This window comes from Lacerta agilis, chromosome 1 (assembly GCF_009819535.1).
Source record: "Lacerta agilis isolate rLacAgi1 chromosome 1, rLacAgi1.pri, whole genome shotgun sequence".
In the NCBI taxonomy this organism is placed as follows: domain Eukaryota; kingdom Metazoa; phylum Chordata; class Lepidosauria; order Squamata; family Lacertidae; genus Lacerta; species Lacerta agilis.
In genome coordinates, this window is record NC_046312.1 from 129,509,304 (window position 1) to 129,527,638 (window position 18,335).

General features: G+C 42.0%; 1 protein-coding gene across 1 annotated transcript in view; it reads left to right on the top strand.

Annotated features, from left to right (window-relative positions):
• Positions 1 to 18,335, top strand: part of SPAG16 (sperm associated antigen 16) — a 389,408-nt gene that overhangs the window by 254,831 nt on the left and 116,242 nt on the right. The window contains exon 14 of the mRNA XM_033171018.1: positions 8,574 to 8,639. Coding sequence (XP_033026909.1) covers positions 8,574 to 8,639 — 66 coding nt within the window. The remainder of the gene's footprint in view (positions 1 to 8,573; positions 8,640 to 18,335) is intronic.

Genomic DNA, 18,335 nt, shown 5'->3' on the forward strand with positions numbered 1-18,335 from the left:
TTAGGCCTAGTTCTTAGGGGCAGTCAATCTCTGTCTGAGTTGTACCGTTTCAGATTGCAGATGGAGACTCACATTGCTGAGTATATTCAGAATCCATCTCCAAATAGGAAATGACAATGCCAGAGAAAAGGAAAGGTTAGAAACCTGTTCCCCACTGCTACCCCAATGGTGTAAGAGGAGATAGGAAATTCTTTGTGGAGCTACTCTGGGGGTTTTCTGGGGATAGATATTCAAAATTGCCCTTAAATATTTACAAAGAAGTAGTCTTTTGTATTTATCCAACCAGAGTAGATTAGAGGTGCATGTTAATTTACAGTGATACTTTGATTACAATGAAAAAGATTAATGGAAACCCTATTGCTTCAGCTGTGAAAATGCAATGTGGACCATGACTTAGGCTGACCAAATGTTAACAAATAATATAGTTACCCACAGAAGACCTGTCCTCTGATAAATATTCAGCAACATGCGACATACCTTCTAATAATATTTTCTCACCTAATTTAATACTTCTACCAGTATCTACCCTCAGGTGCATATATAATCACTTTTGTTTCCTAGCTATTAGTTCCAAAATAATGGTTATTTAATTTTTACTGGGATCTTCTGCTTTTAATTTGATTAGATCTGAAAGGTTATACTTTCAGAGATTAAGACTTGTATACATTTCCTATAGATGAGTGTATATAATGATGATTTGCAAATAATTATTATTTTTGTTTTATGACGAGAGATTAGTGATTCTCCTGGCTAATAAGCCAAACTGTTGTTGTTGTTTGTAAAGGGGGGGAGAGAGAAAGAAAATTACTTATCTAGTTTTCTGAGCCAGTCCCACCTCAGCAGCATGGGCGTCGTGAGGGGGGCGGTGGGGGCGGTCCGCCCCAGGTTCCAAGGGAGGGGGGGTGACACTTGGGTAAGCCCCGCCCTGCCGGCAGGCCCCGAGCAAGCCGCGGAGCGAAGCCGCTCCGCCCTGTGGCCCGTCCAGGGTCCGCCCACCGGCGCCGCTATGGGGCAGCCCCACGTGATCGGCGGCTCGTGAGGCTGCCCCATATGTGCTGCGGGGGAAGCCCCAGGAGCCGGCGCTCGCTCGGTGGGTCGCCGCTGGAGCAGCAGCACCGGTGGGATGGACAGTCTGTCCTGACTCATGCGTCGTGACGCCCCGCCCCCAGGGGGGTGCCTCCGCGCGGCAACGCCACCCCGGGCACCCAAGAGGCTCCCTATGCCTCTGCTCAGCCGTCACCCACCATCACTCCCTGACCTACACAGCCCCCATTCCTAAACTTCCACTTCCTTGTTCCTTTTGAACTTGAACTGTGAAGAAAATATTAGCTCAGAAAGCTTTTTTTCTTTAAAATGCCATTGTTTTACTATCCAGATGGCATAGCTCTCCATTACACAGGGAACTCCACCTCACATACAAAGCATCCGACATGTATCTGATCAGGAAAACCTCCTTAATTGTTCTGTCTAGCAGGGAAGGAGTGTCGGAGCATTCAGTTCCTTTCTCCCTGCTCCTGTTTTTCTTGAGAGAGTGTCAGCTGCTCAAGTTCCTTCTCAGGTGTAACTGGTGGCCATGACAGACTGACATACCTCTCATCTTTCTCCTCTGTCTTCACACAAAGTTTAAATGAGGAAACATTTCTTATAGAAAATTGCCTCTTCGTGGATATGAAGCTAATCTGTGCTAATCTGCTATTAGGTAGGCTGTAGAATTTAAGCTATTTGGTTGCTCTCCTTTGCTCATTTACACATAAGCAACTGAACTACAAAAAAGTCACACCCTCATGTTATTCCCCCAAATTCCTCTACATCAGAGGTTTTCAACGTTTTTGAGTCCACAGCTCCCTTCACCAACTACATGCTTTCTGTGGCACCTCTGCGGGGCTCAGGAGCCCAGTTATGTTACCCCTTGCCTGCCGAGCTGTCAGCCTCTCACCCTTTTTTGAAAATTCTCCCTTGCGGAGTATTCCCTCAGCCTCCTCTCCTCTCCCCTCTTCTTGGGAGTCCTCCAGGCAACTGCTGCTGCTGCTGCCCCTGGTCTCTGAGCTGCAGGGGACAAAAGCCAGTGATGGCCCATCAAGGACAAGGCCCATCAGAGGGCAAGGCTGCCAGGCAAGGGGCCCCTTCTTTGCTGGGTGCCAGTGGGCAAAGGCAAAGGCCAGGTTTAGGGTTTCAACTTTGAATGACACACGTCTTTGGGGAGGTACTTGGAGTTGGTGAGCAGGAGTAGGAGAGGCAGAACTCCAAGTGAGCTGGGGATGACCAGCTGGAACTAAGAGACACAGAGGGTGGCTTTTTGCTGCCCTTTTAATCCAATGCTGCTCTTAAGGGGGAAGCCAGACCCTCATAGGAAGTGAATGACCTGCAACCCCTCCATCTAGGTGCAGGTTGTAAATATGTATACCGAAAATAAAACCATATATCATAGAGACACTACAGTCTGTGCTTTTGAACAAAACACAAACCCTGGAGCCCCTGGAATCTCACTCCAATTGGAGATGGGTGATGTTTAACACTAGAAATTATGCATCCACAACTGCCTTTCACTTTTCCCTCTAAATACAGTCAAACCTTGTTCTGCGTCCCCCTCCGCTTGCATCCGCTTCGGCGAATGTCCGCGGCAAACCCGGAAGTACCGGAACGGGTTACTTCCGGGTTCGCTGCTCGCGCATGCACAGAAGCACTAAATCGCACTTCGCGCATGCACAGACGCGGTGCTTCGATGTGCATCATTTTTGGGTTATGGCGGGGCCTCCGGAACGGATCCCCGCCATAACCCGAGGTTCCACTGTAGTCCCAAATGCTGTAACCTTTCTTCATAGGGGAGTTTCTTCATCCCCTTAATCCTTTTAGTTGCCCTTTTCTGTTGCTTCCCTCCAACTGGCATAACAGTGGGACTCTGCTTCTGGGCATGAAGGTTCCAGCTAACAATCATGGCCTAATAGCCACAAATACCTTGCCTTCCATGAATCTGTCTAGTCCCCCTTCAGAGCCATCCAGGTTAATGTGTGAAGCCAGGCATTTATCTAGATCCATGGAACTATAAGGACCTATTTCCAGGATTTTGGTTTAGGTTTATATCTAATAGTTTCTAGGATACTGTATTTGGATAAAAAATATCAGTCCAAAGCACACTAGTTATATATATTTGGTTCCAAAAGATTCATTATCGATGATAAAATGTCGATGCACTTAGAAGTATGATGGAAATAGTATGACCTAACTACTTCTCCAGATTTAATTCAGGCTTGTAGCTGAAAAGATATGGACGGCACCCTTAAGAGAATTGAATTGTAAGGTTTGCATAGTTCAGCAGCCCTATCAATAGCTAGGAGTTATTATAAATTTCTTTCTTTTCATATGTAAATCTACATCTAATGCAAAACGGTGCTTTTGCAAATTAGCTTTGAGAATATTCCTTGGCAAGGTCTAATGTTGCCCCAAGTTAAATTTATAAACTTGATTAGTCAGGAACACTAAAAAATCTATATAATGGAAAGGAGGTTCTTTTAACCCTACTATTTCATCATATATTTTTTTTTATGAGGATGGGTGTTAAATCAACTGTCTAATTGAACAGTAGGTGTAATTACAATAGTAAGAGGTAGAACTGGACTTCTTTAAAGTCAATTCAGATGGTGCGCCTTCAGGAAATGCTCTTGGGGGTTTTCTATTGGCTAGAGCACACAACCCTGTTGAAACCCTTGTCTTACTGTGGGACAGTGAGATGCATCAGGCTTTTGAAACATTCATTGCTGAGCTTCCTGTCTGGCAGCGTGGAGCCTGTTTTGCTCTTTGGCATACCTGTGAACTAAGGGAGATGAAACAAGCACAAGTGGTGAAACCCACACTGCAAAGCCAACCAGACATGAGTGAGAGCACACAATCTTACCTACTGTGTGGGGCTGGGGAGGTAGTCTGTCTTCACTGCCTTCTCAAATGGCCACCCAGAGTTGGCCAACTTTTGTATCTGCTCCAAGGAAGGAGCAGAGTTCTGGGCCTTCAAAGCCCACAGTGACCTGTTTGCAAGGCCCTTTCAGAATAGATTTGCTCTCTTCCATAGCAATTTTACTGGTGCCACATTTTTTTTATTTTTTTATTTTTTTGCAATTTCCAGAATAGTCTCCAGCACAGCAGGATATTATGGCATCAGTTTTAGTTGATGTGGCCTGATGACACGGACAAGGCGCTTGCAACAATGTGCCTAAACATATCCTCATTTGACCCTTCGCTTCACAGAGCATGTTGAAGGTACATGACAGTTGCATCCAGGGTATGGTAGATGCATCTTTATGTGAGAGAGTGGTCTTGAAAGAAGCAATGATCCAACTTACTCATGGACAACTGCCACCCAGTCACAAATACTCCCTTTTTGTGGTAGGTGATCAAAAGATTTGTGGTGTGACAACTGCAGGAAGAGAAGAGGCTGCTGGATCAGGCTAATGGCTCATCTATTCCTGCATCCTGTTATCATAGCGGCTGAACCATTGCCTCTGGGAAACCATCCGCACTGCCTCGTTCCTCCTCTTCTCCCTCCTTGTAAGCACAGCAACACAGCTGACAGGAGGCCAGGTGCATGGCAGCAGCTGAGGTCCAGCTCCGAGGGCCTTCTGTCGGTTCCCTCACTGCGAGAAGCAAAACTACAGGGAACCAGGCAGAGGGCCTTCTCGGTAGTGGCGCCCGCCCTGTGGAACGCCCTCCCATCAAAAGTCAAGGGAATAAACAACTACCTGACATTCAGAAAATACCTGAAGGCAGCCCTGTTTAGGGAAGTTTTAAAACTGTGATATTTTAATAGTCTATTCGGAATGATCTTATATATCGATATTTCTTTCCCCGCAATCTCCAATTTTTTTCTATTACTAGTTTGTAAAATCCTATTTCTAACATCCATTGCTCTGAAGTTAATCAAACAATCTGATGGCCATTTATTCGCTTTTGCAATTTTTGAATTAGTTCTATACATGGATTCAATGCTAAGAGCTAGTTCTTGTTCCTGCATGTCCAACCAGTTTGCAAGTATAGGCACTATTTTCCCCTCTAGCTTCTCGTCTACTTCCTCTACTATACCTCTCAGACGCAAAGTTTTTTCTTTTCTTTGCATCTGTAACATGGCTATAGAGTCTAAAATAGCTTCCTGTTCCGATCTTAAGCTTAGGACTTCTTTCTTGGTCTTATTTACCTGTGATATTTTAAATGTATTTTAATGTTTGGTGGAAGCCGCCCAGAGTGGCTGGGGAGACCCAGCCAGATGGGCGGGGTACAAATAATAAATTATTATTATTATTATTATTATTATTCTGACATCTTTGGCTGGTGAAACAGTTAAAGCCATTTCTGAGCCAGGGTGACCTGACCACTTTCATCCATCTGCTGAGACTACTACAATGCACTCTATCTGGGGCTACCTCTGAGTATGGCTCTGTGCACCACTGCAGCTGGTGTAAAATGCAGCGGCTCACCTACCTGCTGGGGCAGAATATTGCATTATGCGTAATGCATATTGCATTATGCCACTGCTGAAAGACTGGCTGCCAATTAGCTTATGGGCTAAGTTCATGGTGCTGGTTCTAGTGTACAAAACCTTATACAGCTTGGGATCAGGATACCTAAAAGATCATCTCACTCTTTAAATTTGCAGTCAATCGCTGTGTTCTGTAGGAGAGGGCCTACTGCAGGAATCATCTCATGAAGAAGTCCATTTGTTACGATGTAGGAATTGAACCTTTGGTGTGGTTGCATGTACCCTTTGGAACTCCCTCCCATTACATATCAGAAAGGTGCCATCTTTACTGTCTTTTCCGTGCCTGTTGAAGACGTTCCTCTTCCAAGAAGCCCTATAAGTGGAGAGTTTTACCCCACATTTTATCCGCATTGGACTGAAATTCCATTTATATACGTTTTGATTGTTAAATTGGTTCAGGATGTTTTATGGGTGATTCACACAATAAATAAATAACCAATAAACAAAAAATAGCATTACATATGGTTTACAAGGCTGAGGTTTTTCACAAGATCAACTAAGAAAACCAGAATTTCAATAACCATTGCCATCTTGACTTCTAGCAAACTAAATTAAGTACTAGTTACAGGTAGGTAGCTTTAGCCATCTCACCCCTTGCCTTTCCCTGGAAGACCAATTGCAGTCTTTAAGAGTCGTCAACAGGTTTTCCACACCTATCAGCGGATCACCCATTCCCACCACCCTTCTGAGTAATACCCCTCCCCACTCCCTCACTATATTTAAGGGTCTGGTGACTTCCGTTTCAGTGTATCTGAAGAAGTGTGCATGCACACGAAAGCTCATACCAAGAACAAACTTAGTTGGTCTCTAAGGTGCTACTGGAAGGATTTTTTAAATTTTATTTTGTTTTAAATTAAGTATTGTACATTATAGTGGAGTGGGAGATTTGATATAATATAAAACATCTAGATCTAGATAAAACATCTAAAGTATGACTTTAGCCGTTAGAGTTGCTAAGATCATATATAGAGTTTTTTGCAGTTCCCTTTCCATTCTTTGTGTCTATTTCCTAAGGAGCAAAACCAAACAGCAGTATATGTTGGAGAAATGATGGCAGTTAAGAGTTAACAGCAGGAAGATAAATGAGCTGTATACTCATCTCTACCAGTACCTTGGCTATCCCCTTCACTTCAATTAACAAGATTAGCTTTACTCCATAAATTACATGATTATTCCTATCAAGTAGCTAATGCTAGATTTATAGCAATGTACTCCTCATAAAATAATGGTTATTTTCCCCTTAAAGATATATATACTTCACTTTAGCTTCTCTTAATTACATGTATATTATTCATCATTGTTCCAACCCAATTCTTTTCTGTTTTTTAAAGTAAGTATACGGCTTTGGTTGTACACAGTATGCAAGTTACTTGAACAGTTGCCATTGACTATCTTTAATGAGGAGCAATGTGTAGTATGCTTAGGATCCAAACTAATCTGCAAAATAGCAGAAAAATCTGCTGTTCAGAAAAAAATGCATACCCACATTTGCAGATAAGTGTTCAAAACATGCAATGCCACTTCTTGGGCATGGCAGGAATGTCAAGATATTGTTAGAATGCAGCTTCATAGGACCTCCATAGGATAATAGAGAAACCTTCAAAGACATGGTTGTTCACTCCACCTGTCCAACAGAAAGTTCATTCAGCGCCAGTACAATAATATCTAGGTGCCCTTTCCCTTCTTTTTCTAGTTAGAGCAACTGGGTAGGTAATTAGAATACAAGTGGTATAAAAATTGTGCTGAATGCTCACTGTAGGCTGTTTGAAGATGGATGAGGTGGTAGTGAAAAAGACAAAAATTGTATTCTCTAGTTATTTTGGTGTGGGACAGTTTGGTTATATGGAGTAGCTTCACCAAAGAGAAACACTTCCGCATCAGCTCTCAGACTAAACGTCAGTCAGGGTTGTGCTTTGTAAGCAAGCCCAACAACACCAAGCCCTTCAAGACGGGGCCTGATTTAGGTTTGATGTGGCCCTAAGCTACTGAAGGTAATGGGACCCTTTATATGTGCAGATCAAACTTATCCATCCTTAAAGAAATCAGCCCTGAGTGCTCACTGGAAGCGCAGATCCTGAAGTTGAGGCTCCAGTACTTTGGCCACCTCATGAGAATAGAAGACTCCCTGGAAAAGACCCTGATGTTGGGAAAGATGGAGGGCACAAGGAGAAGGGGACAACAGAGGATGAGATGGTTGGACAGTGTTCTCGAAGCGACTGGCATGAGTTTGGCCAAACTGCGGGAGGCAGTGGAGGATAGGGGTGCCTGGCGTGCTCTGGTCCATGGGGTCACGAAGAGCTGGACACGACTGAACGACTGAACAACAACAACAACAACAATATGTCCAGCTGTCCTTTGTCAACAACAAACTGTTGCTGTTTTTTGTGTTGAATATATGCTATATGGTAATTTATGAACCTAATAGGTATCTAAAGCCATTTGCACATGTTCCCATGCAACCAGTCCATGCAGAATGTAGGCACCCTATATATAGAAATGAGCAAACCAATGACATTTTAGGGAGCAGGCTAGCAGGCAGGGCCCATTACTTACATCAAAACACTGTTGTTGCATGTAGGTTTTATTTTATTTGTTTTTTATCTTATATTCTGCAAATGTACATCCCAATTTTTTTTCTTTAAATTTTTTTGGGGCCCCCAAGAGAGTGGGGCCCTAAGCTATGGCTTGTTTAGCTTACATGTAAATCCGGCACTGCTTCAAGACAATATCCTCTGCAGTTGAAGGTGACTTTTCTGAGGAGATGATGTAGGAACCCAGCTACTACCACCTTTTTACTACCTGATCTCCCCCCCCCCCCCGCCCAGGAATCTGACCAAAGTTCTCGGTGCTAATGTTGTCTCTGGAAACTAGAAAGGGGAAGAGTTGGTTGGTATTAGACACAAGGATAACATATTATCAGTTTGCACACACACCCAGTCAACTAGCTGGAACAGCACAAAATCAAACTCAACAAGTTTATAAAGAAGTTATACAGCACATGTGATTGTCTGATTTGCTATTCTGATTTTTGTGTGTTTTCTTTTTAAAGGGGCTGTGTGCTCAGACCTTCTGTGGTCACATGCATTCCTGCAACCATGCCACATTCAACATGAAGGTAAGCTCTAAACCCAAAGTAAATGGTAGACTAGGGTAGAATATATCTATGAATGACACTACAGCTGAATGCTATATGTTCTCCATATTGCATGACCCGATGCAAAAGAAGGCAGGACTCCTCAATATGTAATAATTGTGTAGGAGATGGAATTTAAGCAGAATTGGCTTCCATTACAAGAGCTACACACGCTGAAATTTTCCTGTCTACATTAGTATTTTAGGTGTATGAGCCCTGCCTTGTTTTGCATCTGGCCACCTGATCTCCAGGTCACCTGGTTTTCAGGTCAGTAGTCATGATTTTAGGGAGTGGGTGGGTGGGTATTCCCCTCCCTGGAAAGAGTGCTGAGCCTATGTTTTTCATAGCTATTCACAGGTATTTGTATCCCTACTGTTTTCCTACTCTGTTCCTCAGACCATTTGTTTTATTCCTCCCAAAGTCATCCAAAACAGAGGTCACACTCCAGAAGGAATGATTTCACTACACTGTGTAGCAACTCAGATTTAGCTATATGTCAGTGCCACTAGGGATAAAGAAAGCCCCTTAGAATCAGACCTGATCAATTACAGACCACTATAAGAAATGGATAGTTTTGCAGACCTTCTGCTTGTGCATTAATATCCCCCTATCCCCCTCCCGCTCCGGCGGGAAGCTAAATGGCGTTTCCGTGCGCTGCTCTGGTTCGCCAGAAGCGGCTTTGTCATGCTGGCCACATGACCTGGAAGCTATTGGCTCCCTCGGCCAATAAAGCGAGATGAGTGCCGCAACCCCATATTCGTCCGCGACTGGAACTAATGGTCAGGGGTACCTTTACCTTATCCCCCCTGCAGAGAGAGGGGGGGTGCCAGTTCTGATTAACCTTTTCGTGAGATAGCATCCCCCTTTGGGTCAGCGCTAAAACAGCTCTTTTAATATTATATTCTTTAAAGCCAGTGTTTAAATGACAGGTGGTCTGGGGGCACCTACCCCCTTACTGTGTTCTCTGTTAATTTTTCTTAGGGTCAATTTTTTAAAGGTATTTCACCCCCAAACCCAGAGCAAAACAGAACTCCTATTTAACAGGGAGGAAGGGGAAATTGCAATTCTACCGCAGCAGTCAAGCTTCTTCTTTTCCTCTGACTTTTTTTATATAAAAATTAACTCCCTGGTACTCAGGTGGCAACAGAATTGTTGAGTTCAGAAGCAAAGAATACTGCCAACTCCCCAGTGGCATACCTGGGGGAAGCCAATAAACATGTTATCTTCTCAGCAAGGTCATTCATTTCTTTGTGGAGTCAACAGAACCTAGAAGGCTTGATGTGTCTCTTCCCACAGACCCATGCTTAATTATTATTGCTTATTGTTTCTTATATGATTTACACACACCCCTTTCCTGCTGAAGGAGCCCATTAAGTCCATTTTCAAGTGAGATACCAACTTTCCCCCTGCAGAGTATCCTTCATGACCTAACATGATTAAATGAAGCAAGCTTTTGTATGCTGATGATTTTGCAGATTAGCATATTATTTTGATAAAGAATATTGCATCTGGCATTAAACGCTGTGTTGGAATCATGGCTTGACATCCTCAGTAACTTAATTAGAAAAGATGGAAACTGCCAGTAGAGGGTTGATTAAACAGAGTGAGGGGTGCAATTTTAGAAGCTGTAATTACAGTTATATAAATTAATCACAGATACATGGAAGGCAGGCAGCTGAACTGTAGGTGCACAGACATCAAGTTATTCAAGATGATTTTTTTTTCATTCTAAAAGCTGCAATGCTGTATGTACTTTCACTGAAGTCCATTCCCTTGAAATATGTTTGACTTACTTCTGAGTAAATATGCTTCGGATTTAGATGCAAAACTTTTTTTCAATTGGATGTGCTTACTCAGTATTCACAGGAGGCAGAATGGCCAAATAAATTGTCACGTGTTCATCTTTGATGATGAACCGAGATGATAAGAAATTCTGGCAAATTATCAAACGGGGCCTAACCACCTCCGCCGTCCCATGCAATAATATTGTGGAAGCCAGCTGGTATAAACACTTTCCCCATCTTTACTCCGCTCCCTTCCCTAACCCACCCATAACCCTTTCCGCAGCCAGTAGATCCGCCCTTCCGCCATGGGACCCAGTCCCCCCTGAAAAATGTTTTCAGTTGATTGGCTTGTTAAAGGGAGGTAAATCACCTGGGGAGTACATGTTATCCCCTAAGGTATTCTTATCAAATCAACACTGGTGGGCAACTATATTGGCCCCTATATTCACCGCCATAAATTCCTCCCTCACGATACCGACAAACTGGAAACAGAGTATAATCATTCCAATTTACAAAAAAGGAGATCCCCAAGATCCTACCAACTACAGGCCTATCAGCCTACTAGATATAACCTACAAGATCTACACCAGATATCTACTAGAGAAGCTGACCAACTGGGCGGATGAAATTGGCTTATTCCACCCAGAACAAGCAGGCTTTCGGAAAGGCCACAGTACTTCAGGCCACTGTCTAGTCCTCCAAACTCTGATTGACAAATACCAAACCAAGTTTAACTCCAAGCTCTATGTTGCCTTTGTCGACTTATCCTCTGCCTTCGATTCTATTAACAGAACGAGACTTTGGCAGAAGCTAAGTATAACCAACATAGACAAAAGGCTCTTATGGCTGCTAATGGAAATCCACTCAGATATAACTGCCAGAGTGAAATTTGGATGTATTTATTTTTTAGTTTGTGGCTTCAGCATAGCAGCACATGCAATTGCCTCATTGCATGCATTTTATTTTACAGATGATCCTACGTTTTTGAGAGTGACAGAGGAAAATCCTCTCCACTGAAGCCCACTTCAGAGGAGTTAGCTAGGGTTGCCATATTTCAAAAAGTGAAAATCCGGGTGTGGGTTGCCATGCATCCGGGTTTTCCTGCACTCCCCCCCCCCCCCAATTTCTGGAAATTCCCCCCAGATGCCATTTCCAGAGGACAAATCCCATTTAAGTCTGGGAAAACTTGGAGGTATGGCAGCCCCATAGTTAGCATTTGTCTAGTGGCGGTAATATCCAAATAATAGTGTATGGAAGACCCAGTAAAGCAGATATAGAAATTTAAATTTAATGTGTGTGTTTGTCTTAGTATTGTTTTATATGAGCTTAAAGCTGAAATAAAGTGAATGATTGATTGATTGATATAGAATTTTTTTGACCCTCCAGATATTGCTTGAACTACAGTTCCCATCATCCCTGACCATTGGCCATGATGAGAGTTGTAGTTCAGCAACACCTGGAAAGCCAAAGGTTCTCTACACCTGCAATAGAGGGTGTTAAGAGTAGTCATGATTTGGGCTACAAAAGCAGGAATTGTGGTTTGCAGATCTGAATAAAAGAGCAGGAGATAGTTATAGGCTTTGCATCTGGCACAACTGATGAGGAGCACTTTGGACTCCATTAAAGTCTGACAGAATAGAAAATAAAAAAATACTGCTCTCTCCCCTTTTAAACTTAATGGACATAAAGAAACAAGCAGCGATCAGCCAGGCAAGCATCACTTGAGTCCCATTCCTATGACTCTTTACTCTTGCTACAATATACCCGTACACTCTATATAGTATCCTTTCATTCTAATATAAGGTAATCTAGTCTGAAACAGTTATTTGTAAAATAATTAAAAACCTGCTTCATTTCCACAGATTGGATGGGTGGGTTCCATCCATCCTTTGACCCTCTTTTTCTGCATATTATTTATACCCTTATATGGAGTTCATATGTATAAATGTGATTTATAAGGCAATACAAAATGTAGTTTGAAAGAAGTAGTGCAACTTCTCTTAATCCCTACTCCCTAACAAAAAGGATTGCGTAGATTCTGCCATACAACCAGGCCTACAGTGAGGGGCTATTGACATTCCATTCCCATACCTTTCTTCCCAGCTTAGCACTCCAGTGTTTTTAAAGATCCTAGCAAAACACTCTGACTAACTATCTGTGTCCTTCTAGGGCCCGATAAGATTGGAATGCAGTGTTTACACCGTGAGATTTATACATACACACACACACACATACATACATACATACATACATACAATCATAGAGTTGGAAGAGACCCCAAGGGCCATCCAGTCCAACCCCCTGCCAAGCAGGAAACACCATCAAAGCATTCCTGACAGATGGCTGTCAAGCCTCTGCTTAAAGACCTCCAAAGAAGGAGACTCCACCACACTCCTTGGCAGCAAATTCCACTGTTGGACAGCTCTTACTGTCAGGAAGTTCTTCCTAATGTTTAGGTGGAATCTTCTTTCTTGTAGTTTGAATCCATTGCCCCGTGTCCGCTTCTCTGGAGCAGCAGAAAACAACCTTTCTCCCTCCTCTATATGACATCCTTTGATATATTTGAACATGGCTATCATAATACAGTGAGATTTATACATACATACATACATACATACATACATACATACATACTGCAGTTCATCATAAGAACTCAGGGCAGATCACAGAATAAAATACTGCAAGTAAATAAGTAAAACAAAACAATAACCCTCCCTTCCCACAGACACATTTAAAAGGCTGTAGAATATTAATCAGCCAAAGGCCTGGTCGAATAGGAACATTTTCACCTGGTGCCTAAAAATATAACGAAGGCGCCAGCAATACAGTGAAAGTTCAATGCTTTAAATCCATTTCAATTTTCTCACAAAGTTTTATTTTTCGTTGTAAATCATAAATATAACCCCGTTCTCTTTTATCTTCTCTTGCCTTTTATCAATTTGTTAGCATGGGGGGGGGGGGTTGCCACAATCATTTATGTAGCAAACATGATATATATAAAGAAAGGGTAAAGGCTCCCACCCCCTCACATACCATATTTTACATCGAAGAAAGTCTTCTTTCCAGTTCGAAACATTACGGCTTTGTGGCAGGTTCAATTTAGCAGTTTATGATCTTGTCCCATCTGTTCCAGCACACGTCTGCCTATTAGTCCTAATTTCACTCTAATAAACAGAAGTACCCCTGCTTCTTAATGGCTGCATAGGGGGGTTACCGATAGGCGGACTGCTTTTGCACTCAGTGCTTCCCTGCCTCCCGGATTCCATGCCAGAGCGAGAGCCAGGTACTGAGATGATCTGCAAGTGACGCTCACTCTCCCCGGGCCCTGTGGGGACCTTGCAAGGACAATTACCCTCAAATAATCCTTGTTTATCTTTGCTAACGGTCTCCACTATCGTGTGAGCAGCATCCATTAAGGCAGACCGGAACCAGAAGCCAAGTCTGGGACAGTTTCTATGGGGATACATTCTGTGAAAAGGTTAAATGCAAACAGTATTGGAGCAGTTAAAACAAAAGCTGTATCAAGAATCTAATCAGATATCAAAGCTTTTACATCATGAAGCATTATGAACCTCTAAACTCCCAGATTCTTTAGTACAGTCATACCTCTGGTTGCATTTGCTGCGGGTTGCATTCGCTATGGGTTATGAACACACCGAACCTGGAAGTACCAGAACGGGTTACTTCTGGGTTTCGGCACATGTGCAGAAGCTCTAAATTGCGCTTTTGCATGTGCAGAAGCGCCGAATCGCACTGCGCACATGCGCAGATGCAGCACTTCAGGTTACGGACCTTTCAGGTTGCGAACGGGGCTCCTGAACGGATCCTGTTCGCAACCAGAGGTACGAAATACAAGATGTGTGGGCTATACCACATTAGATTGCAAATGGCAGTCTACATTAAATTTCTTCTATTTAAAAGAACATAGAAAATTAGTATATCAGGGAGAATACTAGACTTGAACCCATCACTTTGACATCCAGAGTTCTGTGGGTATTGTACACAAATGGAATGGTTCCGTTCTGGTTATGATGTAGTCACTTAGACTTGAATCATTTGTTAGAGCTTATCTATTGTTCTCAAGCAAGAAGTAGCTAAACTTCAAGGCTGAATATCTTCTTGCAAAAGTTAAACATTTAACTAAGTTACCAACACAGCCTTTACTAATAATGAATGGATAGTAGAGAATTTGAGAAGTTTGTTACATGTTTGGAAAGCACTCTGTGTGGATGTATCATAAAAAATATATACATGAATAGGTGTCTGTAACATTAACTTTCTAGGTTGCCAAATACACAAGCTGACCATAGGGCTTCTGCTTATTAGGTTTGCTTATTTACCAAAACTATATTTCAAGTTACAAGATGCATTTTAATTGTGAGAAGGTACGTGGAATTGTTGGATTTATGAGTTTATACTTTTAGTAAATGCAGAATTAAGGGGAAGACTGAGTAAAAATGTGTGGGAGTTCAAGGGGGTGCTTCAGAGTTGCCAAGCAGCAAGGACCATTTCTGGATGTGATGAGGAAGGAAGTTGGAAGGGAATAATAGGCAAACGATTTTAAGGAGATGGGCTAGGGTATGTATGCATGCATGAATGAATGAATGAATGGCAATTTATTGGGAGATAAACATGTCAAATGATGAAAGGGTCCATCTTTTTGCAACCAGAACCTATTAGGAGTAAAAAAAAATAATACAAAACCATGTCAGTTAACAACCCACAATCCACACAATCTGTTAAAATTGGATATCCAAATTGGATGTATTATTTGCTCTCTCTTTCTGAAGTTAAAATTATCTCCAGTCAAAATTCTGGAATGGTAGGACTGTAACATTGAGAACTTTAGCTCAACATTCATGAAGGTGAAAATTAATTTGGAGAGTTTCGGAATCTGTATAGCCATTTTTAATTATGGAAATATGGTAAGAAGATAACTTTGCTTTTGTAGTTAAATTATATTATTGCTATGTTTTATTCATATGACTTTAGGAGACCTGAGCTTGGGCAGTTTAAAGTATTCAAGATGGCTATTGCTTGGTGAAATCTAAGTCCTTTAGTCGTTTGGAGGAAATGAAAAAACCTGGAAGAATACAGCCTTGCTTATTTCCCTAGAGGGATCAGTGCAGTGCAGGCACACACTCTTCAAAAAGTTCTGAATGAATAGCTCTGGAGCTGACCAGAATAGCAGATTGCAAAGTTCCTTGTTAACATGGTGCTCAAACTTTTAGTATGTAGGGATATCCAGATAAAAATGCAATACTGTGCCTTCAGGAAATTTCCAAAGACATTCTCAAAGACAACATGGCATCTCTCCAGATACTGTGGACCAGAGAAGAAAACAGGATGAAACTTTATTCATCTACTAAAACCCCAGTAGGCCATTCCCCCCCCTCCCAGTTGACGTTACATGTCATGAAATACGCAGGCGAAGGCCTTCATTGATAGGCTCTGCTTCACAACCCACCCAAACCAGGACTGATCCTTTCCACTGTATTCCACAAAAGCTCCTTAAATACCTCTCACTAAAGTTCAAATGGCCAGCCTTCCAAATCCAGATGTCACCTAATCTCATTAATTTGCCTCTCCTGAATCCACATCCATGGCCAGCTTCTGTCCCCTCTTAGCCAGTCACATATAATCCCAGTAATTTGGAGAAAGTGTATTCTGTGACTAGTAGGATATCGACTGGCTAGATTAGGCATAGGCAAACTCAGCCCGCAAGATGTTTTGAGACTACAATTCCCATCTTCCCTGACCACTGGTCCTGTTAGCTAGGGATGATGGGAGTTGTAGTCCCAAAACACCTGGAAGGCCGAGTTTGCCTATGCCTGGGCTAGATGAAGAAAGAAGAATTCTAAATGTGACTTGAGCTAGCAATAATTAGATCTGTATTTATAATGCTCTTTTTTATTTCTAGAAGAAGAGAGGGGAGTACCGTACTCATGTAATGAAGGGAGCACCCCATTTAATACCCCAGCACCCAATGGTTGTTGGATTTCTTTGGAGAGCTATATTTGTTAGGAGATCTACAGCATACATGCACACTATGGGTACTTTGTTTGCAGTTCTCTGCCCTGTAAGTTTATCACATCCAGGATAATCAAGCCCATTTTAATTGTATGCAGTATTTAATAAGTTATAGCTAAAATAATATTTATTCCTTTAGTTATCATTGATCAAGATTTATATAACAATCTCTAAGCTGCTTATAAAATATACATAAGAAAATGCCAATAAAAACAAATATTAAAAATAAGTAGACATAAATTTTATCAAAATGCAGATAAAACCAGCAATTTCAAAGCAATAAAATCACATGTCTGGATAGGCTTGTCTAAACAAAATGCTTTTTAGTAGATGCTGAAAACAATGCAACAAAGGAATTTGCCTAATATTAATGGACTGAGAGCGCCAGACATTAGGTGCCCATTGAAGCAGTTGAGTAGGCACATATGGAGTCAGGCAGTCCTTCAAGTAAACTGACCCCAATTGAATGCAGTAGCTTTGATATTGTTTTAAAAAGTAGCATTAAAAAGAATGGTTGCAAATCTCTCATACAGCAACAGATACACAACAAAGAAATAAGAGTTTTAGAACATAAAACAAATAGGTTCTATAAAACAAAAATACATATCTCCGGAAGAAATATCAACAACCTCAGATATGCTGATGACACAACCTTGATGGCAGAAAGTGAGGAGGAATTAAAGAACCTTTTAATGAGGGTGAAAGAGGAGAGCGCAAAATATGGTCTGAAGCTCAACATCAAAAAAACTAAGATCATGGCCACTGGTCCCATCACCTCCTGGCAAATAGAAGGGGGGGGGGAAATGGAGGCAGTGAGACATTTTACTTTCTTGGGTTCCATGATCACTGCAGATGGTGACAGCAGTCACGAAATTAGAAGACGGCTGCTTCTTGGGAGAAAAGCAATGACAAACCTAGACTCCATCTTAAAAAGCAGAGACATCACCTTGCCGACAAAGGTCCGTATAGTTAAAGCTATGGTTTTCCCAGTAGTAATGTACGGAAGTGAGAGCTGGACCATAAAGAAGGCTGATTGCCGAAGAATTGATGCTTTTGAATTATGGTGCTGGAGGAGACTCTTGAGAGTCCCAGGGACTGCAAAAAGATCAATTCTATCCATTCTCAAAGAAATCAGCCCTGAGTGCTCACTAGAAGGACAGATCCTGAAGCTGAGGCTCCAATACTTTGGCCACCTCATGAGAAGAGAAGACTCCCTAGAAAAGACCCTGATGTTGGGAAAGATGGAGGGCACAAGGAGAAGGGGACGACAGAGGATGAGGTGGTTGGACAGTGTTCTCGAAGCTACCAACACGAGTCTGACCAAACTGTGGGAGGCAGTGGAGGATGGGGTGCCTGGCGTGCTCTGGTCTATGGGGTCACAAAGAGTCGGACACGACTAAACAACAACAACAACAAATCCAGAACTGTCCCTGGAAAATGAGGATACTTGGAGGGTTTGCAAATAAGATCAACATTATGATATGCAAGGAGCAGTGAGTATAGGAGAGATTTGCAAACATTTTCTTTTTAACAAAATAATCAATAATAAGGCATAATATTATTTTTGCTGTTTCCTGTTGTTCACATATTTAACATATTTAAACTGGCCTTAGGCTCAAGAGCAGAGTCTTAAAGCACTTGAACCTATTGCAGATTTAGCATGCCTCAGTCCATTGATTCCAGTGGTTTAGGCATGTTGAAGTCTGTGCATCAGATTAAGCTCCAAATTGTTGATGTGCAAGGGGCTTAAAATATGCTGAATTTTCTTTACATTTTTAATACTTTGCCTATTGATATTCAAGCATTTTGTATTTGCAATTGTCTTAACACCTCACGGTCTGTAGAAACCCATTCTCCTTTCTTT